Raw genomic sequence first — 26,226 nt, 5'->3', positions numbered from 1 at the left:
CGCTGATTGATGTGATAACATGCCGCTGTAGAACCACTGCACAAACAGGTCATGCGCCAAAGCCTCGCATAAAGCGGCGCAAGGCGTTCAATATTTTATATAGCCTTGTTGACTGATTATGCAAGTGATCAAAAATTAAAGATGATCGCTCGATTGGCGAAAATTTGCTGGTCAAGGTTGCCGTTTATTTAACAAGTGTGCTGTCCGACTTTCACGGCCTTGGTTCAAAGCGACACTAATCTGGGATGACATCACACCTTACATTTCGGGAGAGCACCATACCTCCAGCTCGTAGACCTAAATTTGATACACCCCAGAAGAGACCAGCGAGGAATTTCAGAGTTTGCTTAGACGTGAGCACCTTGACCTTGAGCCTTGGGATTCAAGACTCCTAACCAACTGTAACTTTAGCACACCGAAGCAATGATCAACAAGACTTTACGGAGAATGAGTTCATCGGAATTCCGGAAGAAGCAGATGAAAAGCCTCGAGATCGTCGCACATTGACATCTTTTGGCGACAACGGCACCACAGCAAGCATCAACGCATACGGCCAAATCGCACAAATCAGTCGTTTTCTCGGGTGGGGTAGCTCTGGGTTTTTCTGCGCCCAGCCTTGGAGAATTGCTAAACCCACCACCCTTTTCGGCCGCAGTTCCGATTTATGGGATTTGGTCACAATCCGGGATCAGTTCATTGGGCTCCAGCTACCATTGAGACTGCTTCCGCCTCTACAAGAACCGCCTGCTGTACGTTTCCTGCATAATCGTTGGCCACGTCTTGACTATACGACCGACAATTACCGAGCATCTCTTCAATATTCCTGCCACAATGGCATGGTCTTACAAACTTATGTTTTCGAACCACTACGCAAAAATTCCTTGATATTACCTCAAGATTTTGCCTCTAGTAGATTGGGAATCGAGGACAAATTTGTCATCCGGGGTCTTCTTCCGGTCGGGACTGAGTTCGTACCCAAAAGCAAAGACCCGGCGAACCCATTCGTGCAACCCGGGCCGCACGAGTACGGGCTCATCATAATCATGGGTGAATCTGGCGAAATAGTATCATCGACCACACGGCAAGATTTAGATGAAGCAGAAGTTCTCGGAGCCCGGGGCGATTGTCAAAACTTGGCGACTCACTCGGAGTCTCAGTCTGGACGCAAGTACCGCCCTCCGATACCCGACCCTCATATAGGTCTTGTGGTGACACCATTTGTCAACGGAATTCCTCAGAAGGTCCTGAAGCGTCAAGACGACAGTGACCGTTACTATATCGAATTCGATCATAAAAAGGCAGCGGGACTCAACCGACTTGAAATCGCTGTACTTTACAGAATACAACATCTGGAACGGTCCAATCCTTGGGGAGTCGGTATGCTGTCTGCCAAAGATCTCTATCACATGCAGCAAGCACTAAGAGAAACGTGCTTTACGCCAATTCGGTATTTGTCTGAGCCACATCTGAACTTCACCATCAGCCGAAACCTCGAGCACATTCTTTCGGTTTGTTCAATTCCTGGAGCAAATTGCGAACAGCTCTCGGACGAGAATGACGCAACTGCAAGGACCAGTCGGGTATCTGAAAGCAGCCGTACTCCAAGGCAGGACTTGTCTCACAGGGGCGGGGATGAAGATGAAGGAATTAACGAAGGATCACTCGTATTGACATGCGGAGATCTTTATGGACATACCATTGACACCCAATCTAGTTTGTGAGTTCTTTCAAAGAGGTAATTAGGGTTCAACTGACGCTAAATAGTTTCGCATTCAAATTCTTACTGTCGATTCTTACGTTCCTGGAGAAAGAACGAAAGAAACCCCCTTCCTTGCATCAACATCAATGTCCACGCGAGAAACAGGCCGAAGAGTGCTCAGTGTGCAAGAAAGTTGAGACGTCTTGCAATCTTCTGTCTAATCGGATTCGAAGCACATGTTTACGCCATTTGGAATGGGTAGTCAATGTAGGGCACAGACTGGGTGGAAATTTCCCATTCGCCATGAAACATACAGTAAGTTGACATTTTCTCTACCAAGATGTGATAGATAGGCTAACATAGTAATCAAAAGAGTCCATTTCAGCAATTTTTCTCAGCTGCAGGGGGAGTACCAAAGAGTTGGGCCAACCCAGGAAATTCCAATCATGGACTCGTATTTGACGCTCCTTTCCATATACTCAAATTGGGAGAATTTCAGCCACCGCTCTCGGAGACCAACCCACCTTCATGCCCGTCCTTCAAAATATCCATCTACGTGGGATGCTGGTTGGAGGCGCTGAAGAAATCTGACAAACGAGACAGCCGCGCTGTCCCTAGATTCACTGATGGAGGCGTGAACAATTTCCGCTTGGCGGATCATGCCTGGATCTGGCGTGCGTTGAGATGTGTCGAAAATCTGCAGCCACAATTAGCACCACATTGTCTTGGCTCTGCAAGAGATTGGGAATCCGGAGAGTTTCGAAGAAACATTTTGGCGAGATTCACAACAGAAAGCCCTTATTCAAAGAAATCGACTTTGGATAAAGTCGAATCGAAGCGAAGTATGCTGGCCGTGGGCCGAAGTTCCTTGGAGAATAGGTTCATGTTTCACAACAAAGACACATCACTGTTCTACGCGATGGATTCGGCACCGGGATTCTTTTCAACCTCAGAATCCAACAAAATAACCGACATCTGGGATGCTACAGTGCAGTCTCAGCAAGACCATGAGGAAAACAGCGACAGTTCTTGGACCAAAACACTCCGATACACGCTTGCCATCATCATGTCTCAGAAAGGGCTCCGAATCAATCACAGGACTTCGCCCGACATGTTTGCTACCGCAATGGACGTTCTGTTACAGAGTACATCACCAAATGGCTTGTTTCCCGTCTTGCTCAACTCGAACAAGGACCCCATTCACAAGATGGATCAAAGAAAGAGTAGTTCACATCTTCAAGCAATGTTTGAAATTCCATACGTACTTTTCACTTACGGTGAAAGCAACCCTGGGAACGAGAACGACCCCGAAATTCAGATGCCTTCCGATCCTAAAAGAGATGACTCGACGATTTCTTCGGTCGTTCCAAATACGGATAGCGGAAAGGACGGAAGAACTGCGCACCAACACCAAGAGCGGAATAGTATGCAGAAGGCAAACTTGAGAAAAACAGCTCCTTTCAACAACCTCGTGGATCAAAAAAGCATTGTCGATATCGAGGAGGAATGGCTGTATAATTATCCGGACTTCCTAGACTTTACCCCACAGGCTCCTGATGGCTTCAAGCCATCCACGTACGGACCTGAAACAGGGTTTTCCTTTGTTGTTGATATCCCTAAGTCGAAGCGGATGAGTCAAGCAGCTACAACACTTCCAACAGCAGGGCAAGTCCTGGAGAGTCTGAAAAATGGTGGGATGGGTGCACTTGTTGGAAAATCGCGGACAGCAGAAACTGCCAAGAGGAGATTCATCATGCTTTCCAGAATTGACAGAGAGATACGAGATTTGTCGAATCTCATATCTCCTCCGCAGGAGAGCGACAACATGGAGTCATTCATCGGAAGACACATGACTTTCGAAAAATACTTTCTGGATGACACGACAGCCGCGCTGAACAGGTGGGAGACAGAGCTCCATTTGTCTTACTATCTGCTTTTCGACCCATCAAAAAATCTCAAAACGATCAAGGATGAGAGGACGGTACAATTTCCCGGAATATCCAAGGCGATCCGCCAAGAAAGCTTGAGTTTCCGACTTGTCGGTGACTTTTTCAATCGGTACTGGACATGCCATTTCGTGAAAGACAACCAAATATCCGAAGAAGCTCACACCAACCTGCTCGAGCTGCTAGCGCCACGACACGCAATATCGAAGAGCGAACGGGCCAAAGAGCCGTGGAGGCAGCGCAAAGTCCTTGAGCTTCTGCTATTTGATCATATGTTAGAAGAGATCATCGCAGGGACGAGCGATATCATTCTTGAAACAAAAAAGCAGGTTCTAGGCAAAGATGAAGCACGGATAATAGAGCAAAGGAGATCTCCCAATGCGGACCCAGGAGATGAGGCACAGTCCAGTGCGCTATCGGATGCCGTGTCTTTGTGCAAGACTAACTCTATTGCGTACTTTGCCGTCAACAAACAGTGGCAAATCTTTCAGCAGATCCTCGAAGTCGTCGAAGATGACATCACCGAGAACTTGGAGAAAATCTCAGAATGGAATCAACGGGAGAAAGAAAGATATCTCGAGAAACCTCGCTGGACCCGAAACAATGAACGAAAATACCGAGGAACCATCTCCAAACTTCTGGCTTCCAACGAACGGAAGATACTCCGCCTGCAGCGTTGCAGAACGAACGTGCAGACTCTGAAGAATTCCCTTGAAAGTCGACTTCAATACATGCGAGATGATCTGAACGCCTACTTCACCACAGTCACAGTCATCTTCCTACCTCTGGGATTCGCCGCTGGGATCTTCAGCATGAATGATGACATGCCAAAGGCCATGGTTTGGCATGGCATGGCGTTCACATCTGCTGCCGCTTTGGGTGTGACTATACTCGTCTTGGTGAATGCCCAAAAATTGGCGGGCGCGATAACAGCAAGCTGGAACTGGGGGTTCCGCTCACCAGTTGCTTGGTTGTGGCAGCACTTGGTGAACCTGTCCGGGTGGATTCAGGAACGGACGCATGGATCTCATGAGGCATACAACAGTAATCCATCAAATGCTGCTTAGTAGTCTTGGTATAGTAGATGATCATCCGTCTGTATTCCGCTCAGAGAAAGACAATAGAGTGGCAGAAATTTGAACGTAGGATTAAGTCTAGATCTAAAGGCAGATCAGGCTAGATATTGTAGGGGTGTGCGTACTACTCAATGCAAGCTTTAGGAAAATTGAAACTGTTTCATACAGCATTTAGTGCGTGCGATTCGCCAGGAATGCGATCATAATTCATCAAATGACACCCAGGTGGCTAATTACGGTGAGAGACAGTCTATAGGCGTTACGTTGGGGGAGAGACAGCAGAGTAGCAGCTCTAGCACGGTTTAATTTTGTCAGCTATTAGGAGATTTCTAATGAGGAGAATATACCTTAATCATAGATTCGACCAGTAGTATTTTTAAAGAACTCGAAAAACTAAAAGAAAGAAAATAGTGATGATGATTTGTGGACACCCAAGCATCCTGTAGCCATTTGACCTTAGAAAATGCAGGATATTTCACACAGCTGTTAAGCATTCAAACGTTTCCCGCGGCCCTCTCCAACACGTCAAGAACCTGCACACGGAATGCCTGCTGTAGCTTTAGATCCTCTTTAGTGTCGTCTTTTACTCCGAACCCTGCAGTCAGGCATTTGATAACTACATCCCGGTACTTGTCTCCCATCTTGTCTCCAAGACGCCGTTCTGCTTGCTTTAAAAGCTGAGCTTTGATAACGTACGGGTCTCGCGCAGTGGCGAAATTGTTCCTCTCGAGGGTGATGGCGCGCTGCCAAAGGCCAATTTCCAGAAGCACAACGCCTCCATAGCAATTAGCACATGTCATAGAAGGACTGGAATATACTTACCAAGTGCGTATATGTCATGAGTCTTGTTGAACATTTTGCCGGGTCTTCCCTGGCGTTCTGGATGCCGATAGACATCTCTTTCGAGACAATTGTCGGCAAATCCGGATGAGAAGTCCACTTCCGGTCTACTTGATTCGAAACCTAGCACAAGAGGTTTGCCGTAATCGTATCTGGGCTCTTGAACCTGGTTCGTCTGCGGAAAGAAGAGTATGTTTTCGCTGCGGAAACTTTCGTGAACCCATTTCACCATCTGCAGCTGCGATATACACCGGGAGAGAGCGACAGATAGGCGAAAGCGCTGCCCAAGGGATAGTCTCACGTCTCTAGTGTGCAGGAGGCGAAACAAGCTGGTCGGGTGCGGGGATGCTCCGGGTGGGATATCAAATACGAACCCCACTTGCGGAACATCTGGTATCTTTCTCCAACCAATGCAATGCGGCATGCAGAATGAAACTTCTTTTGGTTGGGCCAGTAGTCTAGCCAACTCTTCAAGCCGAAGTCTCGTCCTTTCATCAAGATCGCATGGTCGGTGCTCAAGCAAATACTTGATGCCTTCGTGTTCGATCAGACCGAAGCCTCCTCGGGCAGGTGGTGCAATCCTCAGAGATTCTTCCCAAGAACTGCTCAATTCCAAGGCATCTGAAGTGGCTTGAAGATCTGGAGCTGCGAGCCGTAGTGTTGCATCGGTGTTGAAACCGAGCTTTATCGAATTCTCATCACTCTGGAGTCTTTGGAAGTGTTCGATCCTGTGCTGGAGGTTGAGGCCTAGGTCTGAGGCTAAGCAGAGAAGCTTAATCTTCTCGTGAACATCTCCATTCAGTGTGGTAAAGTCGCACAAGATTTCTTCCGCTCGTTTCTTGTCATGCAGCGACCAGCGAAGGAGCATCAGCGAAGTCTTTGGTAGGCTTCTCCATGGAGACGACGGCGATGGGCTTCTTGAGCTTATGGATGGACTCTTGATGGAGACATCCAGAAGAGAGCTTGTCGGAGTAGTACTCTCAGAAGAAATCGAAGGACGGCGGTGCTGCTCTAGTAGATGCTGCGCTTCCTCAAGGACATACACAAGCCTGTCTAGAGACACGCGGATCTCATCCTGTGCATCTTCCCCGAATCTTTCGAACAGGCTAAGCCCGCCATAGACCGGAGAAGATTCGAAAAGTACATGCCGAAGAAGGGTAGTGCGAGTATTCTCATTCCGGACTTTCGACTGTAGCCGGCCTGCATCCTATAAAACAAACCATGTCAGCTATGTAGAGACGTAGAGAGCTGCTCGTACTTCGTTGAATGATCGCACGTCATGTATTAGCTGTGCAGTTCGCTCACCGAGCTTAAGCAAGGCATCACATGATGCTAATGCAAGACCTGCAATGCTTGTTGGGTCTGTCATGTCCAACAGATTAGCAACACAATAGAGTCCTTGGAGTTTGTTACGGTAGAAGTTAAGGTGGCACAAGCTTTTGAAGGCCAGGCGGGCTATTGAATGTCTTCACGAGTGAAAGAGCCTCGTGTGCGGGGTTCCGCCGTGGGGCCTGTTCTTCTTTTGTTGTCTCGTTTTCCGAGCCAATAAAATGTTGCAAATGCGTCTGGCCAGCTGATACGTGATATGCGATGTCATACCAGGCTCCTCAGCCTCGTCAACCCCGCTCATGCGATGTATACAACAACGTACGTAGCAACCGATGGCACTCTTCGAAGGCATCTCCCTCGATGTAAGGGGTTTATTTTTTCTTCCAGAGCGACCGGCTTCATTGCTGAAAAGAAAATAGCCTACCCTACGCAACAGCATTCGGACCTTCCTGTCTAGCGTCGGAGGGTTCTCTCAGCCCGCTCGGAAACGGATACGCTCACTCCAAGATCTTTTGCAAACGATACAAAGATTCGACCTTCAATACTTTCGGGGCGTAGACCTTGACCACATCAAGTATGTTGGCGAAGGAGTATCATACAAGGTGTCGTGCAACAGGCACAAGGGATCCGGACAACTTTTTGCCGTAAAGCAGGTGAAACTACCATCTGCCGCTACAAACTTTGAGGAATTTGAGCGTCAGGTTGCGTGCGTGCTACGGGATGTGGAGGTAAATCATCCAATTGAGACTGAAACTCCGCCGCCCTATTCCCTGCGTCGCCCATGTTATCTCCGATGTATCGGATGTTTTTCAGAATCATGTTCTGGGAAATTTGGTATTATTAACTGACATAGCCCATGGGCGTATTTCCGTAGATAATGTCATGGCTTTCGAGCCACGAGAACGTACTGAACATCATCGGCTACGGCTGGGACACTTTCAGCAGCGGCTTTATCCCATTTCTGATAACTGAATATGCTGGTGCTGGCTCGTTACGGCAGTTCCTGCGACAGCATGAAGTATCAATTCACGAAAAGCTTGTTCTTTGCCGCGATGTCCTGGAAGGACTACAAGCGTTGCACAATTGCGGCATCGCCCACGGGGACATGAAGCTGGATAATATCCTTGCTATTCCATGGCATTCCGAGACCGCCATCAGAAAAACCGCCGTCGATTCTCAGGTCCGATCTCATCGCATCAAAGCATGCGTATCGGATTTCGGGCATGCTCTTCACCTGATACCCGGTAACGAAGATGTTGCCGGATGGGAACGGTACGGGGGCACTTTAGTTTACAATGCTCCAGAAGTCTCTGCTACCGATGACAGACTCGAAAAAGGCCTGGATTTCCGCAAGTGCGACATATGGTCTTTCGGGCTACTTTGCTGGGAAGCTCTGCGAGACGGGCGAGAGTTTTACACTCATCCGGAGATACAAAGAGTTGTCACGTCGACCGCCTCGTCACTTCGCTCATCCAATACTCTAGTGACAACTTCGGGATTTATGTCGGCCCAAGCGTCCAGCCAGTTTTCAACTTCCACGCTAGTTGCCGAGCTGGAAACCGCTGCGTCTACATTTGCAAGATTGGCTTGCGAAGAAGCGAATGACTTGGTGGCTTCAGAGCTCTCACCCAGAACAGCAGAAAAGCTAATGAAGATGTTCCGCCTATCCCTGTGTGCTTGTCCAGAGGAACGCATAGCGGATATAGCATTTCTGCCCTTTTCTCTGAGCTCTGCAACACAACTGAATGCTCCTGAGGTTTCCGTAGCTCTTCTTGAACCCTTGGAAGAGGGTTTAGGGTCGTTTGAGGTAATTAAGAGCGTTCTACTGAGCAGAAGCAATTGAACTGACTATCCAATCGAAGGTTTTCCGTAAGCTGCGGAACTTACCACACGAAGTGAAGCAAAGGATCCTAAGCGATAGCAAGAGAGTTGCTTCGACCCCTGGCAACAACACCACAACATCAAAAGCAGCATTTCAAGCGGGAATTGCCTGCATTTCTGGATTTGGTTGTGAAATAGAGCCTAACGAAGCCTTGCATTGGCTTTCGGTCAGTGCTTCGAAAGGATCAAAGCCTGCCGAATGTTTCTTGCCTTTCTTCGAGAATTGTCGGTACAACACAGCAACCACTTCGTCTACTGATTGCTTCAAAAGGCTGGTGCGGACGAGTTTCGTGATGAACGACTCCGATACTCTCCATCGTGACGGAACCGTTGTTACAGCCAATCCCGGGCCTGTGGAGCTCTACGAGCATACTTTCGGTGACGGAACATATTACGTCAATAAAGCCAAGTTCCAATTTGCATGCCGATCGGGAAACACTCAAGAGGTACGCTTGCTCCAGAGCATCGATCTTAATGGAAAGGAAAGAGACGGATGGGGCGCCTGTCCATTGCATTGGATATTCATGTTCCCGGAAGGAGATATTGAGGAAATGGTACAGCTACTCATTTCCAAAATCAACACCTGGGCTGCTTACCGGGATGCCCTGACAAGCTCGTACATTCTGGTTGACCCGCAATTCCCTGTTACACTCTCCGGGACGCCTCTCGCATTTGCCGCCTCAGTTGCCTCAGTTACCGCTGTTCGAGCACTTCTTCGTATTGGAGCTGATCCTTGTGCGGGAACCTACTCATACTCGCCTGAAGGCTCAGCTTGGTACATTGCGTGCAAGTACCACTTGGCAGATATCCTTCGCCTCTTCGTAGAACATCTGGAACAAGCACCGTCCGCCAAGAGCGCTAGTGAGAAAGCCTCCTATCTCCTTCGTCTCTACGAGCACTCAACGATTGCGTTCTCAGAAGCTACTTATAGCGAGAGAGTCTTCTTCCATAGCAACAAAATAGCGGAGGCAGCAGGGAGGACAGCACTGTTGTTGCTGCATCACTTTGAGCCTCTCTTACGATTTGAAGGCCCCATTTTCCTCTCCGACTCTGGTGGAATTGCATTCTCAAACGACTTGCCACAGACACGCTGGAATCCACTCAGTCTTTACTCTCGCATAACTGAGGAGCAATGGACTTCTGATGTCGATCTGGCACCCAGCACTGATGACTATGTATCGAGCTTCAATCAAGCAAAGATCGTAGCCGCCCTGTGTCTACGGATCATCCATTCTGGAGATTTCAAGGCTCTTCCCGCCGTTTTTGAAACCGTGAGGGATGAGATACTTGAGTCAAGGTATAGAAGAAGCATTTTTAACAAGCTTTTGCTGCACTGCACAAGCCGGGCATGTTCTGGCGTTTTGGACATCGATGATTCTCTGAGAATTCTGCAGGCTTGTCTCGATGCAGGCGCTCATATTGATTGCGCAGAAGAGACTTTTCAAGGCAGTCTTCCCATCAATACTGTGATCCAAAATGGCAATGCCAACATTTTTGAGTGGTTCATTCAGAAAGGCGCTGATTTGGCAGCAAAATCTGGTCGGGGAGACACTCCCTTGCATTTTGCGGTGTCCTGCGGCTTCTCAACGACGGTAGATATGTCGGTTTTTCTCGCACTTGGTGCCTCTGCAGACATCGAGAATGAATACGGTATCTCACCATTGCATCTGGCAATTATGCTCGATCGAGAAGAAGATTTCAAGGAAATGCTCGACCAACTTGTAAGTTCAGGAAAGACTCCGAGGTATCAATCACTCCTGGAATTGGCCAGTGCGTATCCCAACCCCGAGCCATTGTCACATATCCTGGACATGGCTAGAAAAAGTCCATTATCAGCGGATTTGGAACTTATTGAAGCATTGGCCAACGCGATCGAACATGAGCGATCTGGGAATGTTCGTATTCTGGTTTCTTCTGGAGCTCCGGTCTCTGAACCTCTTCCTTGCTCCTGGTCCTGCCTGCACATGGCAGTTTATCACGGCTTTGAGGACTCCGTCCGAGAATTACTTCGAGCGGATTGCCTTGAAATTGATCGACGCTGCCCATGGCCTGCATGCGAGCTTCCTGTTCCCGGGTCGTTTCCTCACCTGAGCAAGAATATGCGACAATCGACCACAGCTTTCGTCGCCGGTTGGACAGCACTACAGGTTGCTGTCCTTAGGCCACAGAGCAGAAATTGCGCTTACCTTCTCATAGACGCGGGTGCGGATGTGAATGTGGAGGACAGAAGTGGGACTACCGTGGTGGAGCTTTCTGTACAGCGACCTCGTATTGGAGACTGGCAATCGCTTGCCACAAAGCTCCTCTGTAAAGACCGCATCCGGCCATTAGAACTTCTACAGCGAGCTTTAATGAGCCAGGACGTTGAGTGGGCGACATTTCTACTTCGCTCCGGTTTGCTCGAAGGCCGGATGAATGGATCAGAGGGCAGCCCATTACATGTGTTGGCTGGCATTCATTGGGATGCCAGTGAAAACAGAAAAGGACACTATTCAAGAATGTTCGATCTGACGAAAATGATCATCGAGGCTGGCGCTGAACCGAATCGGACGGATGAAGAAGGGCACACACCTTTGGAACTTTCAACGCTGCGGAACAATGCACCCATCTGTGCTGCTCTGCTGGAGTACCACATTGATGGGGAACATGATAAAAGACGAAACGGATGGACCGCAGGACAGCCATTTGAGGCTCTCCCAAGCTCTACGAAGAAGTTGCTTGAGCGTGGTTGGAGTTGTGCTGTTAGATGTAGAGCTTGGGCTACTATCTGTGAATTTCATCGATCAGGTATCATGCTGCCCACCGCGGAATTGGACTTCGACAACGGTTGTGCGCTTTTCGAATGCGCCTTCCAGAACAACATGCACGCGACCCTCAGACTGTTTGTGGGCAGTTATGATGGCTCAGATCACCCCAGACCTGACTGGGACCCGCACTTACACCAGTTTTGGCAGAAAATCTGTGCAACACAGCGCATCATCTCGGGATGCGAGAGCCGCATAATGCATTTGAAAATGGGTTCCACGCCCATAATTAGCCTGGAAAAAATGTCAGAATTGGGGTATTACGAAGCACAGGCGGAAGAAAGCCTCAAGGAGTTTGTTGGTATTGATTTCGGCAATAACCCAGACCCATCGGAGGTGCAAAACATGTGGGATGTCTTCGATGATCGCCAAGAGTTTTTCACGACTCTATCTACCGATACCGCTGTTTTGGATCTAGGGACCTTTGGCTACAATCACAGTCAAGATGAGCCTGGTATGTCGTACAAACAGGTATCACTTTGGGGGTGGACTTTTATTACGGACGAAAACACCGGGCGAGTTATTGACGGAGGTGGATATATGGGGGCTCAAGAGAAAGTTTGAGTCACTAGCTCACTGAGGAAAGGCGAAGATCAGTGATAGGTCTGGATCATTCCCACCAACTCTCGTGTATTTCTTCTGGAATGCCTTTTGTAAACTCGGTACCCCATCCTATATATATCCTCTGATTTGATCTAATCTGGATCGATGAGCGCAAATGTCGCTATTCCGGCTCCTACTTATTACTGTCTCACGCCATCACACTTTACCTGACCAAGAGTGAAAGTTTATCTATCTGGATAGATTTTCTCCTTATTTAGTTCTATACAGCTAATTGATACACGCGTCTGCGCTATAGATGTGCGCAGCGACTCAACATAACATTTTAGAAAACCCTTTATAAGCCAAATCTTTACAGATTTCAGTATGGGTATAAATTTAGGGAGTGGGACGGATATGCTTAAAGACCAAATAAAAGCAAAGCTCCCTCTTCTTGCCCCTCTTATTCTTTCTCTGTGATTGTAGAGTGAGGGTTAATCGCATATCTCCTTCAGAGGCAACGACTCGTCCTATTAATCCTCATCCCGTCCAATGCCGACATCTTCAGTCAAGAAATTGACAATGTCGTCGATCTCATCCGGCACCTTGTACCAATGCCCACTATCGTAATCGCGCCACTGCACCTTGCAGCCCAGAGATTCGAGCACATCCCTTGCGCGTTCCGCCAGCTCCACCAAAACCTTCGGATCATTCCTCCCATGCCCCAAGAAGACAGGCGTACGCGGGAACGCCGGCACATCATCCCCCTCACCCGACAGCGGCGGCATCGACGCAATATCACGCGCCGTATTCGCCGCCCGCAACTGAATCTTCTCAAGCTGCGTCCGCCCATCATCCGCCGTCTTCTTCACCTTCTTCTCCTCGCCCTCTCCGTCAGACGTACAAAACGGATCATCATCACCAACCTCTTCCTCACTCTTCGGATCCAACGCCGTCGCAAACGGCAACCACCCACTCATCCCCACAAACCCGCCCAACGCCTGCCCCGCCAACTCCCCCTCCCCCTTCCAATTCAAATACACATGCAACCCAACCGCACACCCCTGACTCAACCCCCCCAACACCACCCTCCCCGCCCTGCCCCGCAACTCCTTCACCTCCTCCGCAATCAACCCCGCCACAAACGCACTCGTCTCCGCAATCCCCTCATACTGCAGTTCCTGCCTGTCCTCCGGGTACTCTAGCGACCAGTTGTCGAACCACTGGCTAATCGGCATGCGCTTGAACAGCGCCGCGCGCCGTTTTTTAGCGGTGGGGAACACCCATTTGACGCCGGGAAAGAGGGCGGGCAGGCAGAGCTCGGAGGAGGTGGGCGTGGCGAAGAGGAGGAAGGGGCCGAATTCTTTGGCGTTGCCGCCGCGGCCGTGGAGGAGGATGAGGGTGTGCGTGTGTGGGGCTGTCGGCGCGATGATGAGCGGGTCGGGCCAGTGGGTTTGTTTGTGGGCGGTTTTGCTGAGCGGGGGGGTGTCGGGGGCGGAGGAGATGAGGCCGTCGGAGTCTATGGTGGGGGGCGTGTCTGGGCGGATGGGGATGAGGTCGTCCATGGTGGTGGTGGAGAGGTGAGGGAGATCGGCGGTCGGGTTGGCGTCGACGGGGGTGGGTTGCAGGGGTGGAGCCATGTTGGAGGAGCTTGGAATGTTGGGGCCGTGGGCGTGGACGTGGAGTAGGGTGAACCGTCGGATGGGTTCAGGCACCGGGGGGGATGCGAAAGGGAAGCGCTCCCAGGCAGCAGCGGGCAGTGACGGAGGGTGCGCGCGATGGGAAAAATCGTCTGGGAGAAAGATACGGTCAGTTAAAATAGAGCGTGAGTGGATCGCATCGCTTGCGTTGTCGGCGCTTGTGAGGGCTGCCGGGGTATAAGCGCTGAAGTGGTACGAAGAGCTTTTAAGGTTCGTACGAAGTGACACGCAGCCTTATGTGCTCGCAAGATGTACTGTTGCCTAGTGTATAGGTATACCTAATTTTCACAACTGTTTAAGGCTATTAATGCTACTCGCTGCTTGAACACAATTGGTGCCTGCGATAAGGTTGCGGCCCGGGCTTGACTCATACCCCCGGCATGGGCGTGACGAGATCTTCCAATAGAGCCACGGCGAATCAATAACCCTGTAGATAGTGAGCATGTGCTCTGTAAAAGCTTTTGTGCAAGCGTAAACAATATAATCACTGTGCTTTAAGTGCAGATCACTAATCAAGTTTGCCGAAGTTGATAAGAGTCAATATTGATATCATGATATCGTGAAATTCATTATTTACATTCTAAACAAATACACACGCTGCACTCTGCTTAGTAGTGCTGGCCGCCATCGAAGCACTTCAGCCACTTGGTCAGGGCGTCAGTGAAGTACTTCTGGGCCTTGTAAGCCGGGAGAGTGTCATCAAGGTCGTAGCAATGCTGGGCATCGGGCAGGATGTAGCCGAAGATCTCGTCGACACTGGTGCTGACGCCGCACTCGGGCACCTCCTGGGTCATGTAAGGCATAGGCGCGTCCTCGCCCTCGTCGGCCAGGGGGCTCAGGGTCCTCCACGGGTCGAACTCGCCGCCGGTCCAGAAGGTGTTGCTGGGGCGCATGTTCCAGCCGTCAGTGAGCGCGTTCAGCGACTCGACGTCGGGCCACTCGGGGATGAGGTCGCCGGCGTTGGGGAACTGGGCGCGGCACACGCTCATCTCGAAGTCGAGCGTGTCGAACTTGGACACGATCTGGCGCGGGCCGACGTTGGCGGGCATCAGGTAGCCCCACTGCGTGCAGTACTGCCACGTCCAGCTGATCGAGTCCGGGTCGTCCGTCACCTGCGTCAGCTGGCAGGCGGGAGCGTCGTCGTCGGTGGTGCTGTCGTCGTCATCATTCTCGTCGTTGGAGTAGGAGCTGTTGGCGGACGGGGCGGCAGTGATGATGTTGGCGTTGCCCTCGCAGTCGTAGCTGGCCAGGGGGGCGAAGTAGGGCCACTCGGCCCAGTGCTTGACGACCCAGGCGGCGCCCATGGTGGGGGCCCAGCCCTCGTCGGCGTCGGCGTAGAGGGTGGTGCCGTTGGTCGTGTTGCGGGTCTCGAGGTAGGTGCAGAAGGTGTCGATGTAGCTGGTGGCGCCATAGTTCTGCCAGCTGTTCCAGATAATGGAGAGGGCGCGGGCGAAGTCGCCGTTCGTGTTCTTCTCGGCGTTGCGGCCCAGGAACAGCTTCTTGACCTTGGCCGCGCCCTCTTCGGTCTCGAGCAGGTCGTCGATGTGGTGGATGGCGGCCTGAACGTCGCGCACGCAGCCGCCGTAGCCGTATCTGTGCATGCCGTCCCAGATCGGGTCGTAGTACGAGGACATGTTGACGCGGGCCTCGACGGGAGCAGACGAGGCGTACGACGCGAAGATGATGTCAGGGTAGAGCTGGCGCATCAGAGCGGCGCGGATGCCCGGGTACGAGCCACCGACGAAGATCCAGGGGGTCGACGTGGGCGTCAGATCAATGTCGGCGTAGTCCGGGTGGCTGAAGTTGGAGGCGAAGGCGGCGACGTCGGCGAGAGCTTGCTCGACGGTAAGGAACTTCATGTCCTCAGGGTCAGTCTCGTTGTCGATCCTGACCGGGACCGACTCTCCGTAGTAACGGTGCTCCCACGAGATGCCGATGCCGCCGAACTTTTGGACCATGGCTTGGAACCACGTGTCTTCCAGAATGCCGCCATAGCCCGCACCTTCTCCGTTGTCATAGATGAAGATGGGGTGGCCGGCGCCCTCGTAGTCCGATGTCGAGATCCAGTAGCGGTTGTCGAACATCCTCTCATCCTCGCCAGAATGGTCAAGAGGCAACGAGACCCATTGGTCCAAAAGGGGATCGGACGTGTTTAGCTGACGAGGAGGTAGAATTCCTCTGTCCCGGAGGTGGCCTTGCATCCTATTAGCAGAGGTAATGTGGAACTGACCAATCAGGTACTCACCTCTGGAACCCTGTCCACCACTGTTGTCGGTCTTAATGTGGTGAAGATTCAACGCTTCGGTGACTGTCGAAGCAGCCAAGAGCAACACGCTCCAAGTAAGTCCTGATGTTGCGACCATTGTGGCGGATGGTTATGGATCGGGAAGTGATGATTTCCGTGACAGTAGACAGGATGCCGCCATCTTTAATATTGTCGCTCCTGTACTTTCCTGTTCCTGAAATCCTAGCAGCTGACAAGGCTATGTTGAGGCGTTCTCACCGCATGGCCTGAAATTGGGCGGAGCATAAGCCCAGTGGATCCCAGCACAGCCGCACGGACCGGTCAAGCCTCGATTGGGGCGCAGAGTCTTGTTGTTGCATTTCGACCATTGAACAAACTGCAATACACACAACTAGAAGATCCATAGGGCAGGAACGGAATTCAGCTGCAGTCGAATGGGCGTTACATCGGGTCGCTGTACAGCTTCTTCTTTGCAGCATTTTGTGTTGTCTTGAGCAGGCGGGCGGACAACAACAACGTGAAAAGCGGCGTTCATGCCAACACCGTCGGCTCGCGTGCGATTCGCTGCAGCCAGCAGCGTCGGGGGCTTGGCTGCTTGCCTCTCCACATCCGTCCCGTCCACGAGCGCTTAAGCGGCACCACTAGTCGATCCACGGGAGGCGGCACAAAGTCTCTGCCTCCTCCGCATATAGCGAAATTAGTGATGCGGATTGCCGCCAATCGGGTGTTACAACAACGTGTCGATTTCAAAGCCACAGCCCTCAGCCGCTACAGACGACCTTTTCGATTGGATGCGTGGCGGACGGGATGAGCCTCAAAAGCCGCAGGCAGCAGGATCGGCGTCGGGCAGCGGGATGGCTAGTTGGCTTCCTTGGCTGCTGTTTTTAGCATCCGCGAATGGTCCGGCCCATGCTAATTCTGGCCCCCAAGCCAGCTCGACGCCGCCAATCTGACCCGAAGGAGCGCCGGCTCTATGGTCGCTTTGAGGCTTTGCATCGACGTCTTTAAGCGATGCAGTTTGTTTTTTAGGAAATATTTTCGGAACTAGACCGGCGCAGTCTGTACAGATGCCTGGAAAAGGTGATGATCATATGATGCAGCATCATTGTCAAGACTGACCTCTATGGAGACTCTACGGATCCCAGCCATGTTGTTTCGCTGGATCGCCAATATTTGAGAGACACGGGTGCCTGCCTTGGCGGGCTTTTGCGGCTTGCAAACAACTCTCGTACGAGCATTACAAAGCTGTGGGGTGCTTTGTTTTTCCATCGTTCCCCGTGTACTACACGTTCACATGATGTTCCGCCTGCTCAATGAGAAACAAGCACGTCCAGTATTCATGCTGGTGGCTTACTTGTTAAAAATTTCCACAAGTGCATGAAGAAATGGAAAAACGTTCTTTGAATAAACCATCATCGTCCGTCTCCATCATCCACTTTATTAAAATATGTCTCTCACAGGGCCTTGTGCCGTTTCAGAACTATTTATCGGCACTTGAGACTCGTACCCAAGTTGGTATTGGATCCTCCTGAATATCTCCCGCCCTGCCGGCACCACACTGCTACAGAACCATGGTTGAACTATAACGTCGGCTTACGACGTTCGGTTGATCGTCGATGCCATGGACCAGTCATCTCTTAACGTGTCTTTGCTTGGCACCACCAGCAAAGTAGGGCCCTCAGCTGTAATCTCGATGGGGTATGTGATTAATCTCCGAGTCTCCATGGATGCCATGCTAACCACCTGTTGATAAGGATGTCGCACGACACAGTTGAGGATCCAATACGATCGCTTGGTAGACTCAGGAGGTGACTTCTGTTGGTCTCGGTAATCGGCCTTTGTTTGTGACATGTTCGAGGGCTGATATGTTTGCCGAGCCCGATTTGCAATTCCGTCGACAATTGTTTCCCTTTACTGAAAAAGATAAGAATATTACGGCTTCTCATGCAAGTCAGAATAGCTTCGACCGCGAATAAAGTTCATTCCTAGAAATAAGCTCCCGCTTTGCGATTTTATGGGGTGGAAGGCGTGGGGGCTGTTACCAGACAAAGGTTGATGGAAGTGGATCTGGCCAGCCCACGTGGTATTACGCGCTGTCACGGATAAAGCCGCGCCATTTCTTGTACAAATCACTCGCTACAGCAGCTGCATCAAAGTTCTACCTAGTGCTGTCATAATACTTTTATGGGACTGAGATATGTACCCGGAAGCCACGACCAAAGCACGCTGACCAATCAGAATTCGCGCACGCCGCACACACCCAGCGAAACCGTGGGATAAGAGAGATTAACCCACACCAACTCAAACCCAACGACCGCCAACACCCGCATTCAGCTATTACGTTGGCCAAGACCAAAGGGCCTCGCCCCCCAAAGGCCAGCCTCACTTTTCACGAACCTGCAAGCTATCCACGTCATACACGCCGTCGAACTTGAAGAAGCCCAGCACCTGCGGCGCCGTTGCGCAGCCAGCCTGGCCGGGAATGGGCATCGAAGCCACGAAGTCCAGCAACGGAATGCGCACGCCACCACATCCCCCACACGCAGCGCTGACCTCGTACGTAGCGTTCAGCCGCAAATTGCGGCCAATGACCTGGAACATGTCCAACCCGACCGCGGGCCTGACCGTCACCAGCGCCGACGGCGACGACGAATTATCCCCACTACCACCATCGACCTCCACGACCTGATTCAGCACCGCCGACCCACCACCCACCAGCCCCTGCGTCCCCAGATTCTCCTTCCCGCCTTCGCCACCCTCAGGCACCGCATTCGACACATACACCAGCGCCTGCCCCTCCTGCCCCACCCCCACCGTCCTTACCACCTCGAACCCGTCCTCCCCGCGCGTCAAGTCAATCTCATCCACCGTATCGCTATGCTCGTTAACGACGTACATGCGCGCATTATCCGCGCTCGGCCACAAGCCATGCGGCTCGACGCCACTACTCTTCACATCCCGCACCCACCGCGGCGCCGCTTCTGGGTCCGGCTGCACGTAGACGCGCGTCGCGTCCCGCGCCGCGACGGTCACGAAGCCGTACGTTGTCGTGCTTCCGTTAGTACTGACAGACGCAAAGTTCGGATGGTTCGTCTCGGCGCCCGTGTCGAGCACGGCGACGACGCGGAGGGATGAAGTCGAGATGACGGAGACGACGCCAGCCAGCTTGTGCGCGGCCCACAGGCGCGCGCCGTCGGCTGACAGCATCATGTCGGATGAGAAAGGGTGCGCGAGGCCGGTGATGTTGGCGAGGGTGGCGCGGGTCGCGACGGAGAGGACGTGGATGGAGGGCGAGCGGATGTGGTTGACGTAGGCGGTTTGGCCGTCGGGGCTGAAGAGGACTGTTGGTGGTGGTTAGCCGTGGGGGTTTGCGGTTTTTGTGCCTGGGTGGAGGAGGTGTTGTGTCCTTGCCTTTGCTCGGCCCACCCCACGACGGGATCGTGTCTATCACGCCGCCCTCGATGCCGTCGACGAGCGTGATGTGGTCGACGCCCCGCGTGCCGACCCACACGGTGCGGTTGTCGGATGCGAAGAAGGCCTCGTGCGCCTGTCGGTCGGTGTAGGTCTGGCTGACGATGGCGTTGTCGCGCGTGCGGATCACCGTCACCGTGTTGCTCGTCACGCTCGTCGACACGATGTACTGCCCGTCGCGTGAAAACCCCAGCCCGTGCGAGTTGACGCCCCGGATGTATTGCGGGCCTATCACGTCCGATAGCCGCTGCGAGCCCAGCGAGATGGTGCCTAGGACCGAGAGCGTTGAGGGATCGATGACCGTGATGGTGTTGGACGATTGGTCGCCCGTGTAGATCCGGTCTCGCGACGATATGGGCGCTCCCGAGCCCGGGGTGGCGGGTGCCTGGGCCTGGGCTGCGGCTCGCAATGCGATTGCCAATAGCAGGAGCACGAAGGTGAGTGTGGATTCCATGGTGTTGTTCTTCACCCTTTTCAATTACATTATTTTCCCCCGACGTGCACTCATAACTCTTAAGCTTTGGAAGTTCGACCCCAAGCGGGGGCGCTGAGACAGAAGTGAGCATGACGTATACAGGGCAGCTTTGTAACGCTTAGCGAGGCGGCGCGCTTAATATTGTGCAGAATTACTAAGTTGAGTTTAAGGGCTGCGGCGCGTCAAAGGACGTAAGGCTATAGCCAAGCCGTAAGCGGTTAGCCCGAACGCGTGTAAGCCAGTGCTTAATTGACGGTACCTCTTCGTCGCTTGGCTGCAGCTGCCGTCTGATTCCTTCTACCACAGATAGGAGATGCCATGTGATGGTTCTGCGCTGACTAGATATGTGAGGTGGTAGTGCGTCTGTTTGCTGTAATAATCTTTTTTCGTCACGTTTTCACTTGCAAGTGCTCACCTCGTTTGAAAATTTGCCTGAGGCATCTAACCATCTAAAAACCGTTTGCTAACTTTCATTAGTTCAGTTTCTACCTCTGGCGATGGCATGTCTCAAGGAAGCAAGCATTTTGGCACTACAGCCGCGCCAATACTAAAACGAATATGCTTATACTGGAATCACTTTAGCATTTCTCACTGATTCAACGTTCAACTCAGAAACAGATCTTATGCCGATGTCGCCGGCGATGAATTTGATGCAAGCTTTTGTCAATTTGTGGCGAGTCATGAGAAGACAAGTTCACTGTACGGTAAGTCGTACAAGACTTTACCATACGACCACAACAACTTGTGCACAGGCAAACATCAAGGCTGTTTATCTTTGGGTCATCCACGTGGCGGTCTCGCAAATTCCTAAATCTTAATATTATACACGCCCGTCAAAGAGTCACGTCACCTGCTTGCAGTCCTTTCTTTATTTCCACACTGCGAAAACGTAGCCTTTGTCACAATGGGCGGATAAATCATCCTACTGCCAAGACTTTCTTTATCCCAAGATCACCTCTTATCATCTATCATTTCGTCTCACTTCACATCCGCTGTGACTTCACGACCACTGCAGCCATGGAGAGCCAATACGCTAGTTTGATCTCGGGAAAAAGCCTGCTCACATTTTCCCTGCTCTTCGCGACCACGGTCTACCTTCTTCACCGGCACCTGTCGAAGTTTCAGAGGATTCTACCCGAAAATATACCGTGGGTGGGAGTAAGTGAGGGCGAATGGTTCTCGAGAGCCAGAGGCCAAGTCCGGGAGTGGTGGAAGGGTTATGACAACGTGCTGGAAGGCTACAGTAAAGTAATTCATCACTTCCAGTCTCCAACGCCCACACCACACTAACACACAGCAGTACAGCAAACTCGGAAAGCCCTTCTTGGCCACACAGATCACCTGGAAGCCCGAGGTCATCATCCCGCCAGAGCACGTCCAATGGATGGTCAACCAACCCGACAGCGTCTTCTCCATCCACAAAGTGCTGATCGACGACCTGCGCTTCGACTACACGGCGCCGCGCGCCTGGGACTTCCACCGGCCCTTCCACGTCGAAGCGCTCAACAAGATGAACCTCGACGCCATGACCGACGACATGCTCGACGAAATCGACTACCGCACCGGCCTCGCCTTCGGCTCCGTCCCTGGCGAATACCACACCGCGCCCCTCCACGCCTCCATCTTCGCCATCCTCCTCGCCGTCACCAACCGCGCCTTCGCCGGCAAGACCCTCGCCCGCTCCGCCGACTACACCGACATCGTCGGCTCCTTCACGCGGCAGCTGCCCGTCACCGCCGGCCTCATCGACGCCCTCTGCCCGACCCTCCTCAAGCCGCTCTTCGCGCCGCTCCTCGCCCGCCCCATCCGCCGCCTCATCGCCCGCTACGAAGCGCACATGCTGCCGACCATAACCGCGCGCCTGGCCGCCGCCGAGCAGGCCCGGGCAGAAGGCCACCTGCACGAGGAGACGCGCAACCCAGACATCGTGCAGCTGATGGCGCGCTGCGCCGCGCGCTCGCCGGACCTGGCGCGCGACCACGACCCGCGCAACCTGGCCAGCCGCCTGCTCGCGCTCAACTTCGTCGGCGTGCACACGTCCGTCCTGACCGCCGTCGCGGCCTTCGCCGACATTCTCGCCGCCGGGCCGGAGCTGTGGGCGGCGCTGCGCAAAGAGGCGGCGCAGGTGCTGCACGATGCGGGCGGTGCGTGGAGCAGGGTCGCGGTGGGGCGGCTGGCGCTGCTGGATAGCGTCATCCGCGAGAGCATGCGCGTGTCGCCGTTCAAGGCGCGTGGCGTGGAGCGCGAGGTCGTGGCGGAGGGTGGTGTGCGGTTGCCGGATGGCACGTTTTTGCCGCGCGGGACGAAGGTGGGGGCCGCGACGGTGGGGGTGCATGGGGATGAGAGGTTTTATGAGAGGCCGCGGGAGTTTGTGCCGGAGCGGTTTGTGGGGAAGGCGGAGGAGGGGTTGGTGAATACGACGGATACGTTTTTGGGGTTTGGGCATGGGAAGCATGCTTGGTGAGTACTTTTCTCCTGTGCTTGTGGTTTCTTGTGATGTGGGTTAAGTCGTGTGCTGATGGTTCATGGGCAGTCCTGGTCGCTTCTTCTCCGCGCATGAGCTGAAGTTGCTGTTTGCGCATTTGGTGCTGAATTACGATTTTGAACCTATGGGAGAGAAGCCGCGGGGAAAGTGGATTACAGACTTCTACGTGCTTGAGTCGCCATCGATGTTGAAGGCGCGAAGGAGGGAGAAGAGTGCTCACTTGGATTGAGGGAGGGTCCAAACACTGCAACTTCGCTAACCCCTTTTATTTCTCGAAAGTCTGTGTAACTTACTCCTATATACCTTATCTTCAAGAGGCGGTTACCCGAACGGAGATTACTTTGAACATGTACTGACATGGTTTGAATGGGATACTGAGATCAGGCGGAATATCGAATGATAGAGATGATTCTTTGGGAAATCTTGCGTAAAACTATTACCAGCAGCAAATATTAGTATTAGACTGCATTGAAACATCCCGACCCATTCAACTCCATCAACTTATCAGTAAGGCTCGCTATTCAGTCTCACTTTCTATAGTGGACTTCATGCCCATTCAATTTCTGATTGTCATTTTCGTAGGCCAACCGTATCTAGCAGTTATCTTAATGTGATATCTTTGAAGTTCCTCTCAGTCTCAACCCATTTCGAAAGTAGAATCCAGCCAAGTGACACTCGATATGCATATGGCCCCTGCCAACGGATGGCCATGACGCTTACCACTGGAACATTGATATCACTGACGTAAGAGCCCCCTAAAAACCGGCCCGATTTGTCGCGGAACGTCAGATTGAGTTCTGGGAATTTTGTTGCCTTCTGTTTTGGCTTCAACGGACCAGGCACTAAACAGTCAATGTTCCAGCGTCCTTCCAAAGAAATACCCATACATTCAATCTCCGCTCTGCCTTCCGGAGACCACTTGAGGCCGCTTTGAACGGAAGGGTCTTCTGAATCAAGAATGCCGACACATTTGCCCTTGCCGTCCAGGATGTCGAGACTGCGGCCTCCTTTATGTTTGTGGCCAGACTCTTCGTGCGATTTGACTTTGAAGATGGCTGTTTGAGCACGAGTTGCCAAGCGCTCAGGAATTTCGTCGTAAGGTTCTCTCAGCTCCGGAGGCTTCTTTGCAGGCGCGGGCAAAAATTCGTATACTTTTGGGATCAGCGAGTCTGATTGGCCGATAAGAGTCCAAAAATTGAATTCCATCTCCTTGAATGTGCTTTCGGAAAGAGGCTTGAATGGCCAATCAACCTCGATACATCCAAAACTCCACGCAATCGCTAGACAAATAGGCATAGAGTTTTTCGCATTACTAGCCTCGAACTCATTGACCGAGACTCCTAAATACCGGAGAGTATTCGCCCCCTTAATTCCAGGCTTTTTCGAATTGGCTGTCCATCGAACTAAATTACCAACCCATTTACTGGACTCGCTGTAGCAGATAGGCCCGGTGATCGACCCCCACGACCACGTAGGATATCCTTCCGCTTTTGGATTTCGAGCTATCGTACCCGTCTTGCAGCTTGTACTTCGTGCGGGGTACCATAACATGGCCATGTCAAAGACGGGACACGGTAAGCCGTAAAGGATGTTTTCGTCGGCACTACCATACAAAAGGGAGGAAATACCGGAAAACGCGTCATATATATCAGAGCCATTGGTGAGTTTCCGCATTGTGTATGCATAAAGACGGTGTTTCCAAATCCAGAATGTTTTAAGAGCTGATGGCCTGAGTGGAGTACCTAAATGTGCACTATGAGGACCAAAGCCATCTTCGGTGTGAATACCGTGTTTGTCTTCATGAAAGGCTTGAACATCCGAAAAATACAGGATGTGTTTGGACAAAACGGCCTCCTGGTATGTCCAACCCCGTGTTGCCCAAGTGGAAGCGTTGATGATTGTTCGTGCAGAAGGCAACTCAGTGATGAAAGCAATACCACTCATCTCGTGATGCTTCCGTCGATTGTGCCGCGGAAACCCTACTCCCGGAATTCCACTGTCAACAGTGCCATCGAGCACAGCGATGGTGAAGTTTGCTGAAGCGAATATGCTGTGCATGGATTTGATATGACACTTTTTTGTCTCGTAATCATCTTGTATAATGCAAAGTCGATCAGCCCAGAGATAGCGCTGGCCAAGTTTATCACAGATAAACATCGCATCTTCGATCGTCTTTGGGGTTTTTGAACGCGTGATACCGCCTTCTCTTTCGAGTCCTTCCACTGAAGTCTTCGTTGTCTTCCACATATCCGAATTTGGTTTCGGGCCCCAGATGTAGCTGAGAGCCACAAATCCGGCATCTGGCATGCCACGAACTAAGCATCTCTTTTGGACATCAATGACCCTGAAATCCGTGGAAAAAATACCAGGATGGCTGATAGTTGGTGCTGAAGAGGATGATTCCATCTGATCAAATTCTGCATATTCTTGGAAACCCTCTCTAGTCCATTGCGAAATTCTATTCCAATTTGCAAAATCCTGTGCCAAGTTGTTCAAAGTTGCGGGCTTGTCAAAAGCTTTCGAAGTGCCCCGAACAGAATCCGGAGCGAGCTGATGAATCGATCGCGATGGTGATATTGGGGTAAGATCTAGAGAATATATATTGATGAAGCTGCGAGTTCTGGATCCAAAGCCGGTGTCGCGGTCCCCAAGAGTTAGCTGCGCTGACGGTTTTGCCTTGTCGCTCCTCTTGAAAAACCGTAACTCGATCTTCGAAGATGTCGAGACTTCCCCGTGCTGTCTTCGCCGGCGCGATTTGTATGATCGGATGGCTTCCAAGATAAAGTGACAGAACTTGCATCCCATTTTCGGGGAAAATGTGGCAAAATTGCCAAAACTGACTCTTATCTCGCCCAAACGTCCTCCAAGTCCTCCAAGATCTCCAAGATCGCAAAAAGACAAATGTCTTAGGCGTAAGTGTTGACAGAAAGGACAAAGCTGGCCAGGACGGCCACTTTCGTAGTTACATGTGTCGCAATCGCTGTGGAAGATCTCGTAAGGGTCTTTGTCCAGGATACATGGTTGGTCACTGTTCTTCGTTGCGTTAGAGTCACAGAACTCGCAGCGGAGCTCCATGGCGGTGTGTCAATGTTTACTGATGACTCAAGGTGTTTTGACTTGGAAGGGATATCATAGGTAGATGGTATTTTGGGCGTCCGATGCAGTCAGCAAACTGAGAGATGAGAGTTTCTTTTTGTAGGCGGGACAGCCTCTGCTTTAATGCGGGGCTCTGACAGTCGGCTTCAGACTTGGCATCAGCTGAGGGGCACGATTCCTCCTGCATTTAAACGAGCGAATCAGCTCTACGTACCATCAAACAAGCGCAACATCTTCGGAAAAAATGCCGTGATAGGTATGGGCTACCGGAGAGCGGGGACAAATGAGGAAACAAGCGTTGAGGAGGGCAGTTTCGGTCGAATTGAAGGCGGAGAGGAGACAGGAGCAGGTGGAAGAGCAAGCTGAGATTGAAGGCAGGCTGTGTGCTGCGAGACTGTCACTGCTGATGTTTGCTTCATCCTCTTTTGTTTGTCCTTTCGCTTTTGGTAACGGCCTCGTTTCCTCCGAGTGGAAGTGTTGCATAGCGTTATGACTCTCGTTAATTTACACCGGCGGATTCAGGGAAATCTTTGGGCAATGCGATGTACTGAGGGATAACGCACAATTCTATGACATACATTTCGTCATCGCCACATATCCCCTCCTTCTAAAACCTCACAACAAACCCACACCAACCAT

At 51.8% G+C, this 26,226-nt stretch overlaps 5 protein-coding genes across 5 annotated transcripts; 2 read left to right on the top strand and 3 right to left on the bottom strand.

The window, feature by feature from the left end:
- Positions 1-2,618: 2,618 nt before the first annotated feature.
- LTHEOB_1962 (Mg2+ transporter zinc transport protein) lies at positions 2,619-4,712 on the top strand (the record flags this gene model as incomplete). Its single annotated transcript, XM_035510721.1, has 1 exon — positions 2,619-4,712. One exon carries the CDS (start codon positions 2,619-2,621, stop codon positions 4,710-4,712), a length of 2,094 nt encoding a protein of 697 aa, XP_035364902.1.
- Positions 4,713-12,648: 7,936 nt separating this feature from the next.
- On the bottom strand, positions 12,649-13,755 carry LTHEOB_1961 (Phospholipase/carboxylesterase; the record flags this gene model as incomplete). Its single annotated transcript, XM_035510720.1, has 1 exon — positions 12,649-13,755. One exon carries the CDS (start codon positions 13,753-13,755, stop codon positions 12,649-12,651), a length of 1,107 nt encoding a protein of 368 aa, XP_035364901.1.
- Positions 13,756-14,423: 668 nt separating this feature from the next.
- On the bottom strand, positions 14,424-16,178 carry LTHEOB_1960 (Serine family protein; the record flags this gene model as incomplete). The annotated part of the gene is made up of 1 exon (XM_035510719.1): positions 14,424-16,178. One exon carries the CDS (start codon positions 16,176-16,178, stop codon positions 14,424-14,426), a length of 1,755 nt encoding a protein of 584 aa, XP_035364900.1.
- A 2,264-nt stretch (positions 16,179-18,442) lies between these two features.
- LTHEOB_1959 (Nitrous oxide reductase) lies at positions 18,443-19,985 on the bottom strand (the record flags this gene model as incomplete). Its single annotated transcript, XM_035510717.1, has 2 exons — positions 18,443-19,401; positions 19,487-19,985. The coding sequence occupies 2 exons, from the start codon at positions 19,983-19,985 to the stop codon at positions 18,443-18,445; spliced, it is 1,458 nt and encodes a 485-aa protein (XP_035364899.1).
- A 1,038-nt stretch (positions 19,986-21,023) lies between these two features.
- LTHEOB_1958 (Cytochrome p450) lies at positions 21,024-22,720 on the top strand (the record flags this gene model as incomplete). Its single annotated transcript, XM_035510716.1, has 3 exons — positions 21,024-21,164; positions 21,307-22,466; positions 22,540-22,720. The coding sequence occupies 3 exons, from the start codon at positions 21,024-21,026 to the stop codon at positions 22,718-22,720; spliced, it is 1,482 nt and encodes a 493-aa protein (XP_035364898.1).
- Between the last annotated feature and the right edge of the window lie 3,506 nt (positions 22,721-26,226).

Source organism: Lasiodiplodia theobromae (assembly GCF_012971845.1).
Source record: "Lasiodiplodia theobromae strain AM2As chromosome Unknown scaffold_5, whole genome shotgun sequence".
NCBI lineage: Eukaryota > Fungi > Ascomycota > Dothideomycetes > Botryosphaeriales > Botryosphaeriaceae > Lasiodiplodia > Lasiodiplodia theobromae.
Note: the sequence above shows the minus strand (reverse complement) of the source record. Positions and strands in the feature narration are given on the sequence as shown.